Here is a 23,685-nt window from a genome sequence, read left to right on the forward strand (position 1 = left end):
CGCATGTTGAGTATTGTAGTTGATTTTATGATATTATCTGATATATACTGTTCTCTATTTTGAGTTGGCCGATGATATCTACTCAGTACTTGTGCCTTGTACTGACCCCTACTTGTATTTGTTTTCTTGATTATTTGTGGAGTGCAGCAAACGTGCCGTCGTCTTCAACTCAACCGCAACTCTAGCCAGTCTTCATTACACCGGATTTCAGGGTGAGCTAATGCTTCTAGCTTGGACTGGATCTTACTCTTCATGTCTTGATGCTTTGAACTTCTGGCATGGACTAGCTTTTTACTTATTTTAGCTTCTTAGATACTCTTAGCTTAGTAATTTGAGGATAGATGTTCTTGTGATGATGACTTCCAGATTTTGGGGATAATGATTTATAAATTTTAGAAGTTATTTGATTGATTTCGTTAATGAGTTTTAAGTCTTCCGCATTGTATTTTGTTCATTATGCTTGAAATGGTGGGGTTTAGATTGGTTGGTTCGCTCACATAGTAGGATAAGTGTGGGTGCCACTCGCGGCTCATTTTGGGTCGTGACATTTTGTAACCATACAAGAGATTAAAGGCTACCCAAAATTTATTTTGGGTTTTAACTTTCCTTATCCATCATTAAGCATACCAAATATCCCCTAAATTAAAAATAAAATATGAAATATATTATGTTATGAAATATATATATTTTGTTAACTCATAAGCAATTTAAGTTAAAGGTCAAATTCATCGATGACCCCGTAAAGTTGGCATCAACTTTCACTTAGGCACTTCAACTCAGCGATGTTTATTTAGGCACCCTTAGTCCTCGTGTAAAGTTTTGATGTGTCATTTTGATACTTTCTACTGACATGTCACACTAAGTGTGACACTCAATACACTGACGCGTAAAAGGCTTTATTTAGCTATTTTTTATTTTATTTTATTTTCTTCTTCTCCATTTCTCAAGCAACTTCCTCCCACCATTTTTCAAGCTTAAACTCCTTCAATTGAAATTGATTTTTTTAGTCAAATGCATTTTCAGACCAATTTTTTCTTCAATGCATTGATTTTCTAAATGTACCATCACCTCGCTCCACTTTTTTCGCCGAGAAAATGAATACGAATACACATATATCACATCATATTTCTTATGTCTTTCTTTCTTTCTACATCTATTTTCTTCAAAAAAAACACTTTAAAAAAGAATAAATATGAAAACAAAACAAAAAAAATAATTTTTTTAGAAAAAATAAAGAAATTTTCGACTGTAACAAAAATATGTAAAATGGATAATACACTCAAATGTGACGTACTCTCTCTCTCTCTCTCTTTCTCTTCCTTCTTGTCACGACTCAAATTCCATAAAGACGGACAAGCACCCGATACCTTAAGGGCCTGAGAGAACCAACATGAAATATGTTCTTACTATGCATATAACTATGGCATTCGTGACAAGTTCACAAAGGACGCAGTGATAAAAAATAACATAAGTAGACCCAAAAAGTTATATACAATACTTGGTCGTTGAGGCTCGACTCCTTAAGACAAAACTGAACCATGTACCCCACCTTACCCTTAACTACTATACAATACCAAAATGAATTTATCAAGGACTCAGTAAAGCTCCGAATCAACTTGGAGCTCACCAAAAGTATCTGAGTGTCGTATGCTCCTACTGAGGAGGTCTACTAGCTGGAGTACATGTGCCTGCAACATGAAATGCAGCTTCCCCAGCGAGAGACGTCAATACAAAAAAATATACTGAATATGTAAGACAATATAGCATATGCAATACGAGGACTCAAATTAAAATCAAGTATCAACATATGAATGCATAGATCGGGAGAGAAGACCACCTTTGCTTACCCTTGTGAGATCATGTAAGTTACATTCTCTTCTTTACTTTTCTGTTCGTTATAATCTTTGTAGGACATGTGATACAAATGACCAGCTGATCAGTGGTAGAAGAGGATGACCCATGATAGGAATATTAATCCCTGGGATGTTGTTCTCATAATTACACAATTTGAGATCGTCACATGCTAGGTTTTCCCCCTTGAGATGCCACCCTTCTATACTAATAGGGATCGTCTCATGCTAGGCTTTCACCCCTGAGCTTCCACCCTTATGTACCAGTTGGGATGCGACCCATGCTAGGCTTTCGCCCTGGGCTGCCACCCGTAATTATATAGATTCCTTCACTTAGATTCTTTAATCTTTGAGATTGTTATTTATCAGTTCTCTTTTGGGATTGTTCTTTGGATAATCGTAACTCTTTTGAGATGTTATTTGGTGGTCATAACCATTTTGGAGATATGGTGGTTATAACCATTTTGGAGATATGGAAGTGCAGACCAGTAATAGAATATATGAAAATAATACTTTAAGGCCATAACAATGACATAAGAAGCTATGTAACATCAACACATTACTTTAAGAGCTTAATGACACAATTGACTTCAAACAACAAAAAAAAAAAGGATTCACCAGACTTGCTTTTTAAAATACAATTTCTATACCAGCACATGGGTGGATAATTACACAAGTATAAAATAGTGAAAATATAATTAAGTAGTCTATGCACTACGAAGAGGGGTAAATATTGTTAGTTATTTGGAGATACCACGTTGTCACTATGTTTCTTTTTCTAGGAATAGAAATTATGAGATTCATTTCAGTGATATTAATCGCAAATATCAGATTTCATGCCAAAGGGATATAGAATCGAACAGCCTTACATACCTTATCCTCTGACCGATATAACTATCACGTTCAGCCTCCCCTTTTCGGTTTTAATCTACAATTTAAGTCATGATAAACAAAAATTAGCAGCTATCACACCGTGAGCCTTGTAAAGCAGTAGCTAACTTTGGCAGATAATGAACTCATCAAGCCCTTAACATAATGTGTATCACCACACCCTCATTCTATGTCCAACACATACATTATATATCCTCTCCACAAGATCAACCAAGTTGCACCAACAATAATACACATAGAATAGCCCCAAATATTCTTTATCATACAACCAATTATTGAATTCACCACCCCCTTCAGTTCTTCATTACAGCACACCCCTAATTCCTCACTCAAACTCATTTACAAAGAAGACAAAATAAATGGGGCAGTCACTTTACCTCAATTTCTGCAACTTCTCCTAATAACTTGAATTCTTCTAGAACTTCAGCTCCTCTTTCACACCTAAACCAAAGAAGAAGAAAAAGGTCTCTAATAACTAAGAAAGTGAGCATTAGCTTCTTGAAATTTTCTGCTTTTGTATTTATACTTGAGCATGAATAACATGTTTTTCTAATTATCCATGGGAGAATTAAGCAAAATTCAAGTGTTTTCACTTACCTTGGTTTGCACATAAGAGGGTTTCTTGAAGAACCCTAAACAACTAAAAACTGTTGTTTTAATCTTGAAGAGAAAAGAGAGAGAGAGAGCTGGAGATAATTCTCAATGTTGTGTTAAAATGGGTGAAGAATATCTGCTCATATTGGATATATATATAGTTTTATTGACCACAAAAATATCCTCTAGAACCTCCTTTTTTAGGGTCTATTTTCATCCACTAATTGGTCAAGTAGGTGATGCACCTGCCTATGAACATCAAGCAGCTCAAAAGGTCAAAGTAGGTGATACACCTAGTTGCTTTCTCTTGGGCTTTATCTATGTTGGGCCTTTGCAGATTTGGCTACTGGGCTTTTTGTCATTTTTGTTTTCTTTTAATAGGGTTGGGCTTTCAAGTGAGCCCATTACTATAATTCTAAATTTGATCCATCAAGCTTGAGCCCTTTAACAATATTCATATAGCTCAAGTAGGTGATGCAGCTGCTAGCTTAATAAAGTCAAGCAGGCAGCTCAATTATTTTATTCCATTTTATGAATATTACATCATTTTGCTTAAACTTAGAACTTAACTTTCAAATTTAAGCTCAATTACACCTTACTATCTTTAGTTTAAATGCATCCGGCGGAGTCAACCTACTAGTAAACACGCTGAAACGTGCATGACATGATACATCACTTTCCGGCTAGTTTAAACCAACACTAATCATATATGGAACATGATCCCTCACCTATAATATATCACAATAATAGAACAAGCATATGCGTAAAACGGGCTATTACATTTCCTCCTCCCCCTGCCCCCCTCCTTTTTTTCTCTCAAAACACATTAAAATAGAAAAAAAATATTTGAAACAATTTTTAAAATTAGATAAATAAAAGAATTGTTGCGCGTAATGTATTTTATTGGAAAACATGCACAAGTACCACTCCCCCAATGTATGCCCGAAATTTCAGAAATACATTTATACTTTACTAAGGTCATATACTCCTATTACTCTCCTAAAATTATTTTATAAATAATTTTCTATCCATTTTAGGCTTACGTGGCACTAGTTTAAAAAAAGGCAACATGCACTAGGACCAGAAGATGGTGTCATGTAGGCCGAAGAGGGATAAAAAATTATTTATAAAATAAGTTCAGGGCATAATAAGACATTAGTATAGTGCAAGTATGTCTCTGATATTTTGGACATAGGTTGGGGGTACTTGTGCATTTCTCCTATTTTATTTACTAAACAGATTATAAATCATTTTTTAACTTAAAACAACACATGTAATTATCTATGAGCAACTTACAAAAACGGCTATATTTATATGGTTATTGAAGTTCAATAGTTATAAATATGTTATTTACCATAAATGACTATACTCTATGTCAATTTCTAGCTGCTTATTTGTATTAATTTCTTTTTATTTTTACCATTATTATTATTATTATTATTATTATTTTTTATAGAGTGATCTACAATGCACTAAATAAGATATGATATGTTACCATAACTGTCAAGTGTCAGCATTTTATTATATTCCTAAATCGCTCAAAGTTCCATTATTAAATTACCAACTAATAATTACATGTTGTATGCACATCTGATTCATTCACATAATACAATAAGTTGTATTTATATTCCTAAATACATTATATTCACTAAATACTAATTATAAAATTATTCATAAAGTTTTGAATATAAAAGAGTATTCATGTCTTTTTCTCGTTGTATTTTTGCATATGTATTTTATTTTTTATTTATTTATACATTAATACAGTTGTAATTACAATAAACTAAATAAGGAAAATGTATTACTTGTTCAATTAGCATGTGAATACTTTGAATTCAAATTGGTGTTTTTTATTTATAAAACTTAAAGTATTAATATATCAAGGTATACAAATATAAATAAAAATTTAAAGTATTAATACATCAAACAAAGTAAAACAGTACAATTTTAGCATGCGAATATAACAATTGATAAGCTTCCTTTCAGATTTGATTAAAAAGAAGGTCTTAAACAATTTATTAAAGTAGCACAACCTTGTTTCCACATTCCTTCCCGTACCACTATGAATCGTGACTGTTTTGATCTTTTTTATGAAGAAAAACATAAGTTGATGGCTGTTTTTAAGGAAATACAACAAAGGGTGTCTTTAACCACTGATACTTGGACTTCCATACAAAGAATCAATTATATGGTCATTACTGCTCATTAGATTGATAAAAATTGGACTTTGCACAAAAGAGTTATCAACTTTTGTCCAATCACTAGTCATAGAGGTGAAGATCTTGAAAAGTCTATTAGTAAGCGCTTACGTGAGTGGGGATTGCATCGAATTTTCAGTGTAACAGTTGATAATGCTGGTTCAAATAGTGTGGCAATAACTGAGTTGTCTAAGTAATTAATTAAATGGGGACCAACTTAATGGGTGATAGTCAGCTTCATATAAGGTATATGGCTCATATTGTAAATCTTATTGTTCAAGATGGTATAAAAGAAGCAAATGTGTCTATTGAACGAGATAGGCAAGCCGTGAGATACATCAGGCAATCTCCTGCTAGGTGGAAAAATTTTCAAGAATGTTGTGAAGATGAAATCTTGCTAAAAAGTCTTTATGCTTGGATGTTCCTACAAGTTGGAATTCCACCTACATGATGTTGAGCAGGGTTATTGAATATGAAGGGGCAATTGTAGAGTACACCGATCGTGATATTGACTTGGCACTATATCTTAAGTTTGTTGATAAAAATTCTACAGGTACACTTTTGAGTAGTGATTGGGAGGGCGTAAAGAGAATTACAAAATTTATTGAAATGTTTTTAATCTTACTTTGAAGATATCTGGTTCACGACATGTTATATCAAATCTTCATTTTCTTGAAATTTCTCAAGTTGGTGTTTACTTGAATCAATTGCTATCAAATGAAGAACAAGTTTTGGCTAAGATAGCAGAAAATATAAAGGAGAAATTTGACAAATATTGGGGTGATGCTGAAAAAATGAATAAGATGGTTTTCATACCATGTGTTTTGGATCCTCGTCACAAATTTAGTACTCTTGGCTTTGCACTTAAGAAGATGTTTGCAGAAAAAGGGGCTGCTATAGAAAATGGTGTGCGAACGTACATGGAAGCTTTGTTTAATGAGTATACAAACCCCATTTCAAATGATAAAAGTGGTCAATTTTCTTCAATAGGTGTGGATACTTCTATATCAAGTTCTGTAGGAGAATTTGGAAATTTTTTTGAGGAATTACATAAACATAAATCTGAAAAGGGAGGTGCAAGTTCAAAGTCAGAATTAGTCAAATATCTTGATGAAGAAACTGAAATTGAAAAATCAAATTTTGATGTATTGCTTTGGTGGGAAGTTAACTCACCTAGATTTTCACTTCTTTCTGAGATGGCTCGAGATGTGTTGGCTATTCCCGTTTCAAGTGTGGCGTCTAAATGTGCTTTTAGTACTGGAGGGCGCATATTTGATTCATTTAGGAGTTCATTAACTTCTAGATTGATACAAGCTCTAGTGTGCCTTCAAGATTGGCTTCGGAGTGAGACACAACCCATAAGTATAAAGGAAGATTTAGATTTTCTTGAGCAACTTGAAGAAGATAAGAAAAGAATCTCATTGATGTTAAATTGTGAATTGTTTATTTAATACTTTATTGTTTAAGTCTTGAGCCTTGACTTGTTATCGTATTTCTCTTTAGATTTTGCTAAACTTGGAAAAGAACTTTGCATTGATGACATGTAAAATTGGAGGAAGGAAGGTATATACATGTGTTATCTTGTCTTTGTGTCTGATTTATTATTGATCTAATACTTTCTTTGTTTCTTTGCTAATCAGATTTCATCATGCATCTATCACTTGTTTGGAATCACTATGAAAAACTTGAAGAAAATAAAGATGGATCGTGGAAGGTAAAATGTATTCATTGTGGTTGTGTTTATTACCATTCACGCAATAGTGGGACTGCCTCCTTAAGAAGGCATGTTAAGGATTGTTGGAAAACAGGAACCAGAATCGTCAACTTTTGAGGATTCATGACTAGTTATTATGTTGTTTACTTGAACATGAACTATTAGAACTATGCTTAGACTCAATTTTCAGGTTGTGTTACTGCTGTCTGGCGTCTGCTATTTTAAATTTGTGTGGACTGTGGCAGGCTGGAATTGTGTTGAATTTTTTACTTCTGTAATGTTGCAACTTGCATGCTTGTAGCTTGTACTGTTGGCTATTATGTTACAGTTTGTTGCTACTTTATTATGTTATTTTATTATGACATTTCATATTTGTTTTGCAAAGTTTATATATGTATTGTACAATTGTAGTATTGTTAACTGTTAAGGTGAAACTTGATGGGTTGATGTTGTTGTTGATTTGTTTCAATGAGTGGAATGTGGATGTTGTTGTTGCAATTTTACATTTCCTTTTGGTGAAACTTGAAATTGCAATGACTGCACTGAATTGTTTTCACTTTCTGCCTGCAAATTGCAGTGCAAAGTGCAAATTATAAATTGCAATTTGCAATTCTGTAGAATTAATTTGCAAAGTGCGTGGGATCATCTTCAAATTTTCATGTGATTATTATTTTAAAAAATTGAATGATATATTAATGGTTAACCCGAAAATCGAATCGATAAGAGTCGATAACCGATAAACCGATAATTTAGTGGTTTAGCTAGTCTACAAACCGATAACCGATAAGCAAAATCGATAATGTTCAAAACTGAACCGAATCGACCGATATGCAGCCCTGGTCTTACCCATAAAATTAAGTTTCTTTGACTCTTCTCTCCAACGCCACCAACCCTTTTGAAAATCTGAATCTAGAGTAAAAAATTATGATCAATTTATCATATTTGCTTTAGCCTGAGATTTCACTATTAGTTTCCACAACCAGTGGCGTATGCAGACTATTATATCATTTTTTTCAAAAAGTAAAATAAAATATATTAACTTAAATTTTCATTTTGAAAATAATTTCATTAAAAATAATAATGTTACATATATATATATATATATATACCCAAATGAGTAGGACTGGACATAATATAGTTAAAATCAAAAATTTTGACCGGATCGATTTTTTCAAAATTCTATTTTTCGATTTTTGATTATTTCAGTCAGTTTCGATTTCAAATTTCAATATTTTAATTTTTCAATTCAATTTTCAATTTTTAGCTAAAAACTCTATTAACCGAAAAAAACTAAATATTATATACATAAAGGGAATTATTTCAGCGGTTCAGCCTATGCCTCGCCGGTACAAAGCCCACGACCCATATTTAAATTAGGCCAAAATTCCAATAAAAATTCCTAAACTGATAATCTGAAACCCCTAACACAGTTACTACAGCTCTCAAATCTCAACTCTCGTCAGTCGTCTAAGATACCCGCAGCTCGTCGTCCATCTTCTCTTAAGGCTCAGGCCAGCCACTGCTCAGTCCTCACTGACTGTTAAGTGCTCGCTGCCCGGAACTGTTCAGTGCTCGTGACTCACGCCTCGCAGGTCAGTGCTCATCGCCTCTTTTCCTTCGTATGTGGGGATTGTGCTTTCCATGTTTGTTTTCAATTAACATATCATCCTCTAAGTTTGTCCTTGATGTTGTTTGTGGATCGACTGTTTTTGAATATGGAGTGATGAGCATCTCCTTCTTGTCAATCTTTACCATGTAGCTGCTCTCTCGTGTTGTTTCCTCCATCTCGATTTCGTTTTTGACTGCAGCCTCTTTGTTACAGCTAATTCTAACTGACTTTTCTACCAATTACTAGATAATTGGACTAATAATATTTAAGTAATATTAACCACACTTCGTGATGCTTTAGACTTCATGACTCAAGCGTGTCATTAGAAACTATAATGGCACTGTAAATTGTTATTTCCTTAAAATGAGAAAGAAGTTGCAGTAACTATGAGAATATCTTACATGAGTATACATATGAATGATTGATGTGTATGCTCACAAAATTGTTTCTTGTATAACTGATCTCTGTCGGAGCTATAATAGCATTTACATCTGCCACTAAACCATTAAAAAAATTTCACTTCACTTTCGATCATTAAAGCTCGCAGATAAAAAGAGATGAAAATTGATCAATTTACCTGTCTATACACTCCAATTTATATTCATGACCAAACACAATTTTAATTTTCATATATCTTTTTTCACTTTGAAACCATGAACTGTTTTATTAACAACATAATGAGGACTTATGCCTTCTGTACTCTGTTTGGAAGATCCTCTAATTCCTTTTTCGCCATTTAAACTCCCGCATCTAATGTCATTCTAAATACTTCAGCATATGTAAACGCCTATCTTTGAAGTTTGTAATTTCCTAATTCATTCGAATTTCATCCTTAAACTTGTCTATGAATCTACAGCTATATTAGTATGGTATTTTGAACTTACACTAAATAAGAGCACATAAAGAGGAGATGTTCAACATAATCAGTATCCTTGTTATAGTGCACACTTCTCATCCTCCAAGCATCTTCATTAGGCTAACCTTCCTTTTGTAATCAACCTGCAACAAACAGTGAGATATAGGATAAGTTGACTATTTAGATGACATATTTTGTTGTGAATCAGCCTTGTCCAATTAACCTTCTGGTAAACTATTTTTAGTTGAAGAGTTTGCTGATAGTAAACTTATCTGAGCTTAGTCTTCAAGAGAATGTACAGCTCATGATACTATTAAAGTGCAAAACTTGTCTATCCAAGTTCCTGGGACTATTTTCGAATTCCCTTCAGTCTTCAAATTCGAATTGTCATCTCATTTTATAGCATTGAGGCTGCACTAGCTGTTGTAGTTTGTTCCACATACAAATCATTTGTCTAGGGGACTGATAAAATAGGATGTCTTGCACTGCTGGTACATGTATAACTTGTGAATTCTATTGATGTAATATCAAATTTAAGGATACATTATTTGCTATGGCCTATGAAGATTCATTTTCAGTTGATAGATTCATATACATCCTCATCCTTTGGATACAGTCTGTTAGTGTGTTGTACTATTGTATTGCTGCTGCTGGTAGGTATTACTCTTAGTGTGTAATTAGTAATGTGTTGAAAGTTAACTTAGCTTGTTTGGTGTTATAAGTTATAACCACAATAATGCTCTTTGTTTGTTTTTGGGTTCCTTGTATCTGGAAAAAAAAAGTGAGACGTACTAACAACATAAAAAAGTGAACAAAAGTGATTGAATTTTAAAAATGTACCACTGTTTATTAAATTTGGTAAAAACGAACCAAAATTTGTAATAATCGACAAATTTATTTCAATTTGATTTGATTTCACATTTTTTTTCAAACTGAAATTTACAAACCGACGCCCACCCCTAGTTCCAGGTAGACCCTCGATTCAAAAGAAATGTCTCCGATGCAGGGCTGTAAGTATGATTGAAAATGGACCCAACTATCTATCGTTTTCATTACATTATTTATAGATTTTTTTAAAAAAAAAAATTGTGGCCCACATGCCAATTTTATTAAATTGAAAATGGCCCTAATAGACAGTGATCAGTTCAGAAATTGTTCAAAAAATAAGCAAATTCTAATTAAAATAAAGAACACTAAGTCTTATGCCTAAAATTTTGAAGGTGAAGTGAGAGTAAGACATTCTTGAAGCTTCTTCCGCTGTAAGTCTCTCCTCCTTGCCATTGCTGCTTGTTTATACTTCTATTTGTTGTTGTGCTTATTTTGTGTTCTTTTCTTGTTTCTCCATTGATCTCGCCTCGATTTACCTCCTTGGAGTTCTTCCCTTTGCTTTCGATTTTATCAAATCGCAGTTCTCTTGTTGTAGTCGGCTAGCACTACTAAAAACAGTGCTATCTAAATATTACCAACCTCAAATGGAGGTCAGTATTGTTAAAAAGAATAAAAAAATACAAAAACTATAGAAAACCGACTATAAATAGTCGGTTTTTATGCAAAATAAAGCGGGAAAAAAAATTTGGACCTCAGGAGGTCGGTATTTTTCGCAGAAAAAATGAATTACAATTAAAATCGACCTCTTGATGTCGGTTTTAAATAAAATAAATAAATAACCATATTTTATTTTTTCTCAATGAACTATAAAAAACAGAATTTAGAAATATTTTGATTTTATATTATTTAAATCGTCTTCCGGAGGACTTTTTTGATATGAAATACATTATCAATTAAAGAAATATCGATGATCAATTTAAGAAAATTTATATATTAGATTTGATATCGATTAACTTTTATTGATCGATAAAATTAAAGTTATATAATTTAAATTTATAGAATTAACTTGATCAATAAATTAAACTTCTATTGACTTATATATATATATATATATATATATATATATATATATATATATATATATATAATATGATTAGTTTTCATTTATCTTAAAATTTAATATCATGAGGTCGGCACATTTTTTATTATATGTAATTATTTTTAATAAAAGCGACATCCGGGGATCGGTTTATTAAAAATTGTTTATTCATCATAATTTTTGTATGAACTACGTTGATATGAATTAGAATATAATTATACTTATATTTTTAGAGTAATGTACAAATCTATCAGGCTATCGATGTAGATGTGAAGAGCTAACATATAATCTATTCGAATTTAAAATGCGAGATAGTATTATTATATATATATTTTTGATCTTAAATGTATATCGAGTGTAGTGATCCCTTCCTAATTATAATGACATGTCAAGGATATTTCATTCTGAGTATCAATCCAATCTGATTTTATGATCTCAACCATCCATACTTTCGTTAAAACGTAAGATCGAATCTTAGTCATTCATCTCTTTTTAAATCTACGATTAAGATCAAAACTTTACCTTCCTCTTTAACCTAAAACGACCAAAATTCCTAAAACTAATTCATTCTTCCTCTCCTACCTCCGCTTCTTCTCCCCTTCCCCTTTCCCTGCGTCCTCTCCATTTTTTGCCGGCGAGAGCAGCAGCCAGCGACTCATCCTGCCCCTCTCTCCGCCTCCCTCTTCTCCTCTTCTCTTTTTCTCCGAGCAGCAGCAGCTCCGGCAAGGACGGCAGTAGCAGCGCCAACAACTCCAACGCCCAGTGAACCTCCTACTGGCAAAAACTCCGCAACAGCGAGCCGCCAGACGCCGCTGCATTTCCTCCTTAGGCGACCTTCGAAATTCAACAAACCACTTGTATATTTTGGTGCATTGAAAAACGATCTTAACAGATCCGCCCGGTTAGTTTTATCTTCTAAAATTCTTGGTTAATGCTCAGATTATCTCTTCTTGTACATGTTTTAGGCGGATTCGTATGAATTTGTTCATTTGTTTTGGCATTATTTAAGTAGCATTATGATTTTGATCCAATCTTTCTTCAAGATTAGTTTCTCCATATGGCTGCCTTCTGTGAAAATGCTAGTCTTAATTGCTTGTGGCTGACTTTTGCAGTGATTCGATGAAATTGGGCATTAATTGAGTAATTTGCCAAAAAATGCATTTGATTGTTTCTATTGATTAATCTAAACCACCTTACTATTTTTATAATTGATTATTTGCTTTGCTATTAGAATCTGTTACCTTTTGTTTCAATAAGTTAAAGTTAGATGTCCCAGAAATAAATTGTGAAGCTATGTAATTTGATCCTTAACCTTTGCCTAAATATTTCTTTCCTTACCTGCTTTTATATTGCATTAATTGACTATCCTTAATTGTTTATTTGCTTGTTTTAAATAAATTAAAGTAGATTTTACTTGCTTTATTTTTGGTAAAATTGTGAATTATTATGTAAAATATTTCATTGATTTGGTAATGTTTAATCTAAGGAAAATATATTATAATTGTCCTCTTAATTTTTTCTGACGACATAATTGTCCTCTTAATTTATTCCCTTCCTTTAGTATTTTGCTCTCTCATCTAGTATATAGGCATGCCCGCTTTCATTCTTTGATAGACTTGAACATACCCTCACACTCTTAGACTCATACACTCACTCATTCATTCACCCTCACATTCTCTCATTGCTTATACGTTAATATTGCTCTCTACTCTTGAAATAATTAAGATTTCGGGAATAAGTTAAATTATATAATATCATTTAGTTGGTGAATATAGTGTTGAAATTAAGTTAAAATTAAGTTAAAACTAAACTAATTAGACTTATAAAGTTGTTAAGTTCTTCAAATAAGTTAAAATTATATAATGTGTTTTAGTTGGTGAATATAGTGTTGGAATTAAGTTAAAGCTAAACTAATTTTACTTAGAAAATTGTTAAGTTGTTTAACAAGTTAAATTGGTGAATATAGTATTGGAATTAAGTTAAAACTAAACTAATTAGACTTAGAAAGTTGTTTAGTTGTTATTATATAATGTGATTTAGTTGGTGAATATAGAGTTGGAATAAGTTAAAACTAAACTCGAACCCGGAGAAGAAGAAAGATGGATTGAGTCACGTGCTCAAGAGACATATGTAAGAACTCTATTCAAGCTAATCTTTTTTTCTTTCTCTTGTATATATTATATTCTTATTCGTAGAGTTCTTTGTTTAAATTACAAGATAGGTTTATACGAATATCTCAGGAATATTGTAGCACTCTACCTCTTGAGAGCCGGGACAGATCATTTACACAAGATAAAGTGAGAGGAAGAGAGACAATATGTATAATGTCTACGAATGTCGGAATCTAAAAAAATAAGAAATAAAAATATCGACCTCCGGAGGTCGGAATTTAAAAAATAAGAATCGGAATCTAAAAAATAAGAAATAAGAATACCGACTTTCGGAGGTCAGAATTTAAAAATTAAGAAAAAATAAAATTAAAACATACCGGCATCCGGAGGTCGGTATTCCACAATTTGAGAAGTAAATATTGTAACCTCCGGAAGACGAAAATAATAATAATAAAAATAAATAAATATATAAAGTGACCTCAGGAAGTTGGAAAATAAATAATGAATTTATCGACTTAAATTGAAACTGACCTCGAGAGGTCAGTAAATACAGACTTCCAGAGGTCGGAATTGAATAGAGCCCAAGCTTTTTCCGACCTAAGTTGGGAAGTCGACGACCTCTGGAGGTCGGTATTCACTGTTTTTAGTAGTGTAGATACGTTTTTATCCTTCATCACTCTTGTTTTCGTTTGTTTTTTGTCTCTTGCTCTTCCTGATCTATGATGTTGTGTTCTCCGATGCTTTTGCTAATCAGCCTAATCTATTGTATGCCTCTAGCTGAAAGCTCTGCTTCAACAAGTAGATTTGTTCTTTTCTTTTGTATTTGCTTGCTAAATACTTATTTTCCTTGTATTGGTTGTTTGTGCTTGTGTTCCCTCTGATGGTTGACCTTGTGTTTCCAGTATAACCCTTGGAGATTGTGTGCGGAGCAATATCTTAGATTCATACACAACCATTGCTTCTGCCTCTATGTTAGTAGTAATTCTTATCCGATCTGCTTGGGCGTAAATTGAATCTCCCTTATCGTCTCTAATAGAAAATCCATAGGAACTTTCACCTGGATTGCCATGACTTGCCCCGTCAGTGTTACGTTTGAGTCTTCCTGGAGGTGGTTATTCCCATCTTATAGCACAAAAATGAATCCTTGGTCTATATTTCTTCATGTATTGTAGTAGTGATGGCCAATCTTGTGGTATTAATTTCATCTGTGGGTATATAACTCTTATCATTTGATATGTTGTCTTCTGAACTTGGTATACCATTCTGTTGATTGTGACATCATTTCCATGTCTCCTAGAATTCCTTCTCTTCCACAACTCCCACATCATAAATGTTGGCATTGCTTTAAAAACTTTTGTAGTTTGTTTTCTGTAGGAGTTGTCCACCGTTCTGTTATAGCTTGTTGCAATTGCAATTCTTCAATGTTTATACCTACACAAGTAGAAAATTGTCTTTATAACTGTAAGGCTATAGGAGATGTTAGAAAAAGGTGAGACATAGTTTCTTGTGATTTTTTTTCAGAACACCAACACCTTGAGGCATTGTGCATCCTTAAGAACGTTAGGTTGTCATCAGTAGGAGTTCTCCTCTTTACCACCCTAGGAAAAAACCAATTTGGATTGGTAGCCCCTTCAACCATATATAGTCATAAATTTGAGTTGTTTCCTCCATTTTTCTTATCGCCTCCCAAGCAGTTTTCACACTAAATATACCAGTGTTGCTGCCCATTTACCAAGCCTTGTCATTATCGTCATTAGTTAAACTTGAACTGATGTTCTGGACAATGTAACCAACCATTTCTTCTGATAACAACCCTTGCAAAACGTTTCCGTAGGTTCCATTGCCCATTTACTATGAATTCCTTTACCTCCATTTCCTCCCAAATACCATGGCCTTTCTCTACAAAGTAAAGTGCTCCCTGTTTTGTCCAGTTATCATACCAGAGGATGGAGTTTCCTGCTTTTAATTGCCACCATATCTGATGTTCTGCCTCTACTCTGACTTCTATCAGTTTTTTCCACACATGTGATATTCCAGGCCCATAAGCTATAATTGGGTGGACTTTCTTGCAATACTTATTCCACATTTAGGTGCTCCATCTAGTCCTAGATATTCTAAAGTTCCACCATAGCTTTGCAAGAAGGGCCTTAGATATGTCATGAAGTGATCTAAATCCTAGACTCCCTTCATTCTTGGGAAGACACATCTTATCCCAAGCTACCCAATGTTTCCTTCTATCACCTGTAGAGTTACTCCAAAAGAATTTAGCAAATATCTTGTGGATTTGCTGAACCCCTTTAGGAGGGTTCATAGCAGAAAGCAAATAGACAGGTATTGTCTGCAAAACATGATTGACCAGAATGATTTTTCCCTCAAAGGTTAAGAATCTGTTCTGCTATGACATAACTCTCTTCATCATATTTTTAATGAGGTTTTCGTAATATATCACCTTCTACCATTGAAAGTAGGACATCCTAAGTATGTGAAGGGAAATGTCCCTTTTTTCATCCCTCTCTTCCTTGTTATCCAGTTTGTAATTGCAACAAAAAGTTTCTCATCTGCATAAAAACAGCTCTTTGAATCTTTGATCAACTCACCTGAAGTATCCTCGTATTTTTTAGAACCTTAATCATCATCTTTATGGCATGTGGGTCCGCAGAACAGAATAAGATTGTATCATCAGCATATGCAAGGTGGTTAATCTCTGGGCTCCACTTTGGCAATCCATATCCCTTGAATCTTTTGTTTGAGTAGAGATTATTTAGCCCTCTTGATAAAACTTCTGCAGCTATAATAAATAAAGTTGGAGACAGAGGATCACCCTGCTTGAGTCCTCTAGAGGAATGAGAAAAACCATGGGTTTGCCCATTCACTAACACTGAGTACCAATTATTAGATACTAGTCTCCAAATCATGTCAATTATCACCTCTGAGAAACCAAACTGCCTCAGTACGTTTGTTAGGAAAATTCAAGATATCCTAACATATACTTTGGTTATATCCACCTTAACCACTATGTTATGCAGCTTATTCCTCTTGTTGATGTCCCTGATGATCTTTTGTGTCAGCAGAACATTTTTTTATAATACTTCTACCTTTCACAAAGCCAGTCTGATATTTGGAGAATAGATTAGGTAGAACCACCAAGAACCTACCATGAAGAACTCTAGATATAATCTTATCAGCAAACATACTTAGGCTGATTGGCCTTAGGTCTGAAATTTTTTGAACCTCCTCCACCTTAGGGAATCAACACCAGATTTGTGTGTTAACAATCTTAGAAGTTCTTGTCCATAAAAAATGCTCAAACCATCCTAGTGATATCTTCCTTAATTATGCCCCAGCAAATTTGGAAGAAGTGCCCTGAGAAGCTATCAGGACCACTAGTGCTGTCAGCATTAAGATCAAATACCGCTAATTTAACTTCATAAGGTTGGAAGGGGAATAAGAGCCTCGTTCTGGTCCTGGGTAATGATGGGGATTCCATGTGTTTAACCAGAAAATGGTACACTTGAATTTGTCACGCGGATTGAGTTAACTCGTTAGTTCGTTTTAAGCAGATATATATTTTATTGAATAGGTTTATTAAGAACAAAAATGTACTGTACTAAGAAGGTGTGTATGGACATAGTTATACCAAATATTCGAGTTAAATATTTTTGCGGCAACAGTTAGTAGTTTTGATGGTTATTTCAGAGGGGGACATTTTATGAGAGTATCTTGCATTTTCAAACTCTTGTTTTATTTCCATTCGCTATATGTTGTGGCATCCACTTACAATCATGGAATAACCTTTGAACTTTTTCTTGATAACCAACCTAATTTCCATACATCTCATTTTAGTATTGCTTGATAAACTTGAAACCTCAGAAATTTTTTACGTATTTGTTTCCAGGACGAATGGCTGGAAAGTCTGTAGCAAAAGCAGTTGGGCGATATCAATATCCATGGCAAGAAAAGTTGGCAAAATACAAGGATGAGCTTTCAAAGGGAGTTTGGGGTTACTGGGAGCTTGGAGCCTGGAAACCTCTGGGGATGAGTGCTCGCCATCGAGCTCGTCTGCGCAAGGAAGTTGTTGTTGCTGGACAAGATTGGCCATACGATCCAGCGAGAAAGGAAATGAGAACGAAGCAGAAAGGGCACAAGTGTGACAGAATATCAGCAGAAAAACGGGCAAAGACAGCCGAACTGATGCAAAAAATGCCTGAAATGTTGGCTGATTACAGGAAGAGAAAGTGGGAAAGGAAAATGAAAGCAGAAGAAGATGCTGCCAGAAAATCATTGCAAGAATAGGTTTTAGCATCCTTCCTTTCTTTTCCAACAACATAATGGACCAAAGATTTCCTGCTCACTTGTCTTGTTCTCTTTTTGTGAGTTTAATAACTAGTGTTTTGTTTTTCTTATTATGAAAACAAACAAAAGATGTTTTGGAGCACTAAGTTGTTGGTCTAACAATTTTAAACATTAGATTAGATGAGCAAATGAATAAGAAGAAAAAAGTGATGGTCTCATAACTTGTTTTGATAGACTTATTTTAAGTATTTTAAAGCTAAAATAGCTTTGAAACACTTTTAGAAGTGTTTTTATTAAGTTATAAAGTGCTTGTAAGCATTTGGTTTTGATGTGGGGCATTGTTTTGTCTGGATGGACTTATTTTAAACTTTTTTAAAGCTAAAGTAGCTTTAAGATATTTTTACGGTGTAAATAAAGTTAAAAAGTGGTTGTAAGTAGATGCAGACATCGTTTGAATAACATTGTTACATAGTTTCATGTGACTTAGAAAGCAAATTTATGATATTATATCACAAATAAAAATAGAGTATAAATGTTTAATTAAAAATGATAGGGTAAAATAAGATTATTATATAATAATTAAAGACAGATGAGAAAATAATAATAAAGCAAGAAGCAATCACACATTTTTACATAAAAGGATGCTTTTCTCTTGGTATATAACGCTATTTAATGATATAAAAATAATAAAATCTGAGAAATAATTAAAATACAAATTAATTTTTAAATAATATAATGATACAATACACTAGGAGACAGCCATCCAAAGAAACTCTTTAGTATCTTTCATGTTTAATGTATCCTGAATATAAATAAAGATCCGGTTAAGTATAAATAGGTCAGGTAATATTCAATGACCTTATAGCTTCATGATATGTGTACTATATAATAATTTATGATTGAGATTCATTTAAATTATATATACTCATTGAATAATAAAAATAACAAAGTTGTTAACTATTTTTATTTTTTAAAATTATCAAATAAAACAATTAAGTGTATACACAAGACCAATATTTTTAAAAGTAATTAAGATTGAAAAAGAAGATTTAATATACCTGATTAAAAGTATTTGCATTATCAAATTGAGTTTTATCAACTCTCGATCCACATACCCGGCAATCTCAATTTTTTTTCTAGAAAATATTAGCTTGAGTACAATTAATTATTTTAATTGATAGTTTTAAAAAAATAAAAAATAATTGGCAGCTTTGTTGTTTGTATTATTAAGATGAGTATATAATTTAAATTTATTATTCAGATGAATATATAATTTAAATTAATCTCAACCATAAATTATCATAGAATACACATGGCATAAATCTATAAGGTCATTGGACATTATTTGATCGAATCTTTATCCCCTAATAGAGTTAGAAGCCGTATTATTTTTCTTCTCCTTCCTTGTTCTTCGAGGCCTATTTTATTCCATCAAATATATATCAATGCAAAAATCATTATTTTCCAATATAGTGCATATCAAATTCATAAGTTGAGATGAAAATAATATGTATATGTTTATTCTTAATTTAGAGCTTTGGAGTTAAAGTCTTTGAAATTTTATCTTTGAAGTGAAATTTTTTCATGTGAATCTGAATATACAGGCACTAAAACAATAAAAAAGACAGGACAAAAAACAAAAAACAAAAAACAAAAAATAATCAAATTCACTATATTTTAATTCCTATAATTATAACAATTCATTTGATCATAAGTTATATTAATAATTACATATATATATATATATATATGGATATACCAATGAGGAAAGATTGGATCATCTCATAGATGTCTTGATATATACATTTTTTAATTAGATATTTAAGAAAATAAGAATGAAAGAAAGAAAGGAGGAAGCTAGCCCCGTGAAAAAAGAAAGTCCAATGAGAGAGAAAACAAAAAAAAGATAGAGGAAATTTCTTAAATAGCCACTAAAAATAATTTAATTAGGTTTTATCACTATAGTTTGCTAATTACAATTTTTAATTACATGTTAGAGGAGGAGAGAGGCAAGTGAGATTGAAAGGAGGAGGAGAGATGCAAATAAGATTGAACAGAGAGTGGAGAAAGGTGAATTGTATCTGTATTTCTATCGAATTGTATATGTAAAATCTGCCAAATATTTGTATATATATAAATGGATTACATATGTACTTGTATATCTGGCAAGCGAGATTGAGAGAAGGAGAGAAGCCAGCAAAAGAGAAGCAGAGAGTGGAGAGAGACAAATTTTATTTGTATACCCTATATATAATTATATATGTATATGTATAATTTGTATTTGTATATATATAAGAGAGGATAGAGGTACACATAACTATAATCGAAGAGACTGCAAATGATAATTAATTTAAATTATAACTATGTTACTAATAGACTATTATATATTTATTTATTCACATAATTTTTCCAAAAAATAAGGCAATCCCGCAAAGAAAAAAGAAAACAGCAACAACGAGTAAAGCAAAGAAACTTGTCCATGCATATCTCCAACATTAGGCACAATATGGGGGGGAAGGGGTAGAAATTCCTGATATAATTAATATTTACATTATTATGTCATTTTATAAACAACTTCTTAACATAACAAATAAATGACAATGTGAAAATGGATAGAAGGTTTAGAATTTGAAGTTAAAAGAATTTTTCTGGTTGCAATCTCAAGTAAATATATAATATATAAAAACTAAATTTACACTAAATAAAATTATAAATATTTGTTGTACGTTAAATAAAAAACATAAATTTTATTAGTGTAGGGCTTAATTATGTATCTTTCAGTGAGTTCTCAAAATTATCATAAATACATATCTTTCGTGCATTTGAATACATGTACATTAGTTACAAGGTCAAAATTTGGTATAATTTTTTTTAGATATATTATATCTAAGTGTGTACATATGTATCTGCCTTTCTCGCTCACCTCTCTCCTATCTTGCTTACCTCTGTCCTATGTCGCTCGCCTCTCTTCCTTGTATTTCAAAATGTATTTGATATTCCAGATATATGGATTGAGTGTGATTTACATGTATTTGAGTCTCTCAATCACTTCTCTCACATCTTGCTCGTTTTTGTCCTATGTCGCTCGCCTCTCTCCTTATGTATTTTATTTCATAATGTATTTGACATTTCAGATACATGTATCTAGTGTGATTTACATGTATTAGACACTATCCCTTACCTTTCTCCTTAAGTATTTGTATTTAAAAGTGTTCTGGTAGCAGAAATATGTGTATCTAACTTAAAATCTAGTATGAAATTATCAACTAATTTTACAATATGTTTCAAACTATAGGAAAATTAATTACTCCCTCTGTTATGTGACGCTCTTTCCTTTTAGGCCGTCTCAAAAGAAATATCACTTTACTATAATTAGAAATTATTTAACTTAAAAAATCACTGTTTACCCTTATGAAATAATTATCAGTCGTACAAATATCTAAGGATTTGTATTATACATAAATTATAAAATGACAAGAAAAAAAGTAAATATTAAAAATATTTATGTAATTAGACAATTTTCCTATTAAATAACCTAGTAAAACTGCATTAGTATAATATAAAAATCATATTTTTAAAACGATGTTGTGACATTTTAATAGTCTAGGGGTAGGAGTAGTATTGCGAGGAAAGTGAACTCAAAACTTTTTTTTTTTCAAACGGTGTTTGAAACATATATATTGAACCTCAATTAAATTTGAATTACACATTTTAGGAATTTCTTTTCATATTAAAAACTCAAATTCAATATCACTAATTAAAAATAAAATAATTTCATTACTGCACTACAATTCATATCGGTAGACTTAATATATCCACTTGTTTTTCAAAGGACCAAACTTCCTTTACCTCACGCAATGTAAAGCAGAAACGAAATTCAGATTATAGAGAAAGATTCCGCGTCTCAATTTATTTATTGTTTTATAGCAATAAATAATTTAGGTGTCAAATGATTACACTTCAAAGTCATTAGTATCATTGACTGTATATCAATCTTTGTGGCCACGAAATATCCAACTTCATATTTTCTACCTTGAATATACGTAAAAAAAAGTATTATACTATTATATATAATTTGATTTTACCCCCAAAAAAAAATCAACCTTTTTCCTGCTAATTATAGATTTAAATTTAATACGAATTTATTAATTTATTTTTAAATTGTTGACAGTCTTAAAAGTAAACTTTTACTTGACTAATTAAATTTAAGTATATTCTCGATCATATAATATTAGTGAAATATATTTTTAAATACTCGTCAAATTTATGATATTTCAATGATTTTCTTGATTTTAGAAATCTCATGTTTTTATAAGAATTTGAGACCATTTATCATATCATATACTCACGTTATATATTAAAAATATATATAAGTGTATTTTAAAACTATCAATAGTTGAGAAACGATTTTTTTTACCCTCATATAGCTAAAAGCTCATAATTAAATCATTTCATAGCCAGCTCATTCCCATTTAATTTCTTTGTTTTTCTCCCCACTCATACTTACACTTCAAATTTCAAACTTTTCAGCTCCGCACCGTATACCCCTTGCTAAAATATTTTCTCAAATCTTCTCCTTTTAAATTTATACGAATTATTAGTTTTATTTTTAAATTATTGATAGTTTTAAAAATATATTTTTACTTGACTAATTTAACTTAAATATACTCTCGATCTTGCATACACTCTTAAGTTCGAGTCACAAAAAAGGCTCATCATAGCCTTTTAAAGTGACTTTTCACAGTTATGATGAGCTTTCTTCTCCCTTTCCTATTTTCAAGATCGAATTTCAATTTTTTTTATATAGTGAAAATATTCTACAATCTGATATTTTACGCTTCAGGCAAGAAATATTCTTGGTGGATGCAAGACTTGAAACCCCAAAAATTTGTATGCAAGATGAACTTCTCGTCAAGTTTGTGGGTGTGCAAACACTTCTCTTGATTTTAAAAGTCTCAATCTCTTAAAAGAGTTTGACATCATCTATCATATCATATACTCATATTATATATTAAAAATATATATAAATATATCTTAAAACTATTAATAGTTCGGAGATAATTTATTTTTTACCATCGTATAGCTAAAAGCTCATCATTAAATCATTTCATAGCCAGCTCATTCCTATTTAATTTCTTTGTTTTTCCCCACTCCTACATACACTTCAAATTTCAAACTTTTCAACTCCACACCGTATACCCCTTGCTTAAATACTCTCAGATCGTCACAATATAAATGGCATAATTGAAACTTTGTGAGTAAACTTAATTTTTTAATTCATTTCTTTTATGAATTTTTAATTATTTAAGTTATTAATTATTATAATATTTTATTATGTAGACTTCTACGACAATATTCTTTAGTCCATGCTACAAAGACATTATAACGTGTGGAGTGGAAAATAATAAATCATGGATTACATCAAAAGTCTTAATATTGATGATGACTGTGTAGAGAATATGTATTACCTTATTATGAATTTGCCTAGAAGATAAGGCAACCGACTTGCCACAACATATTAAATCATATTGAGAACATTTACTCATCAAGTCAAATTTATATATGTATCATAATGAATTTAAGAAAATTAAAGTAAATTGAATTAATAAATAGATAATTTATTCGTTTTTCAATTGATACAT

At 31.9% G+C, this 23,685-nt stretch overlaps 2 protein-coding genes across 5 annotated transcripts; one reads left to right on the forward strand and one right to left on the reverse strand.

The window, feature by feature from the left end:
* Positions 1-8,572: 8,572 nt before the first annotated feature.
* LOC101259719 (uncharacterized) lies at positions 8,573-18,372 on the forward strand. 4 transcript variants are annotated; one of them, XM_004252266.5, is made up of 3 exons: positions 8,583-8,839; positions 10,933-10,971; positions 17,646-18,372. In XM_004252266.5, exon 3 carries the CDS (start codon positions 17,651-17,653, stop codon positions 18,041-18,043), a length of 393 nt encoding a protein of 130 aa, XP_004252314.1. In that variant the 5' UTR covers positions 8,583-8,839; positions 10,933-10,971; positions 17,646-17,650; the 3' UTR covers positions 18,044-18,372. The 4 variants fall into 4 exon arrangements, with proteins under 4 accessions (XP_019067142.1, XP_004252314.1, XP_010314256.1 ...); XM_019211597.3 differs by lacking the exon at positions 10,933-10,971 and having other exon boundaries at positions 8,573-8,839; XM_010315954.4 differs by lacking the exons at positions 8,583-8,839; positions 10,933-10,971 and adding an exon at positions 12,235-12,540.
* Positions 15,837-17,237, reverse strand: LOC138340476 (uncharacterized). Its single transcript, XM_069292201.1, has 3 exons — positions 17,061-17,237; positions 16,348-16,692; positions 15,837-16,088 (listed from the first exon to the last, which is right to left on the reverse strand). Exons 1-3 carry the CDS (start codon positions 17,235-17,237, stop codon positions 15,837-15,839), a joined length of 774 nt encoding a protein of 257 aa, XP_069148302.1.
* Positions 18,373-23,685: the final 5,313 nt, after the last annotated feature.

The sequence above is a fragment of the Solanum lycopersicum genome, chromosome 12 (assembly GCF_036512215.1).
Source record: "Solanum lycopersicum chromosome 12, SLM_r2.1".
Classification (NCBI taxonomy): Eukaryota; Viridiplantae; Streptophyta; class Magnoliopsida; order Solanales; family Solanaceae; genus Solanum; species Solanum lycopersicum.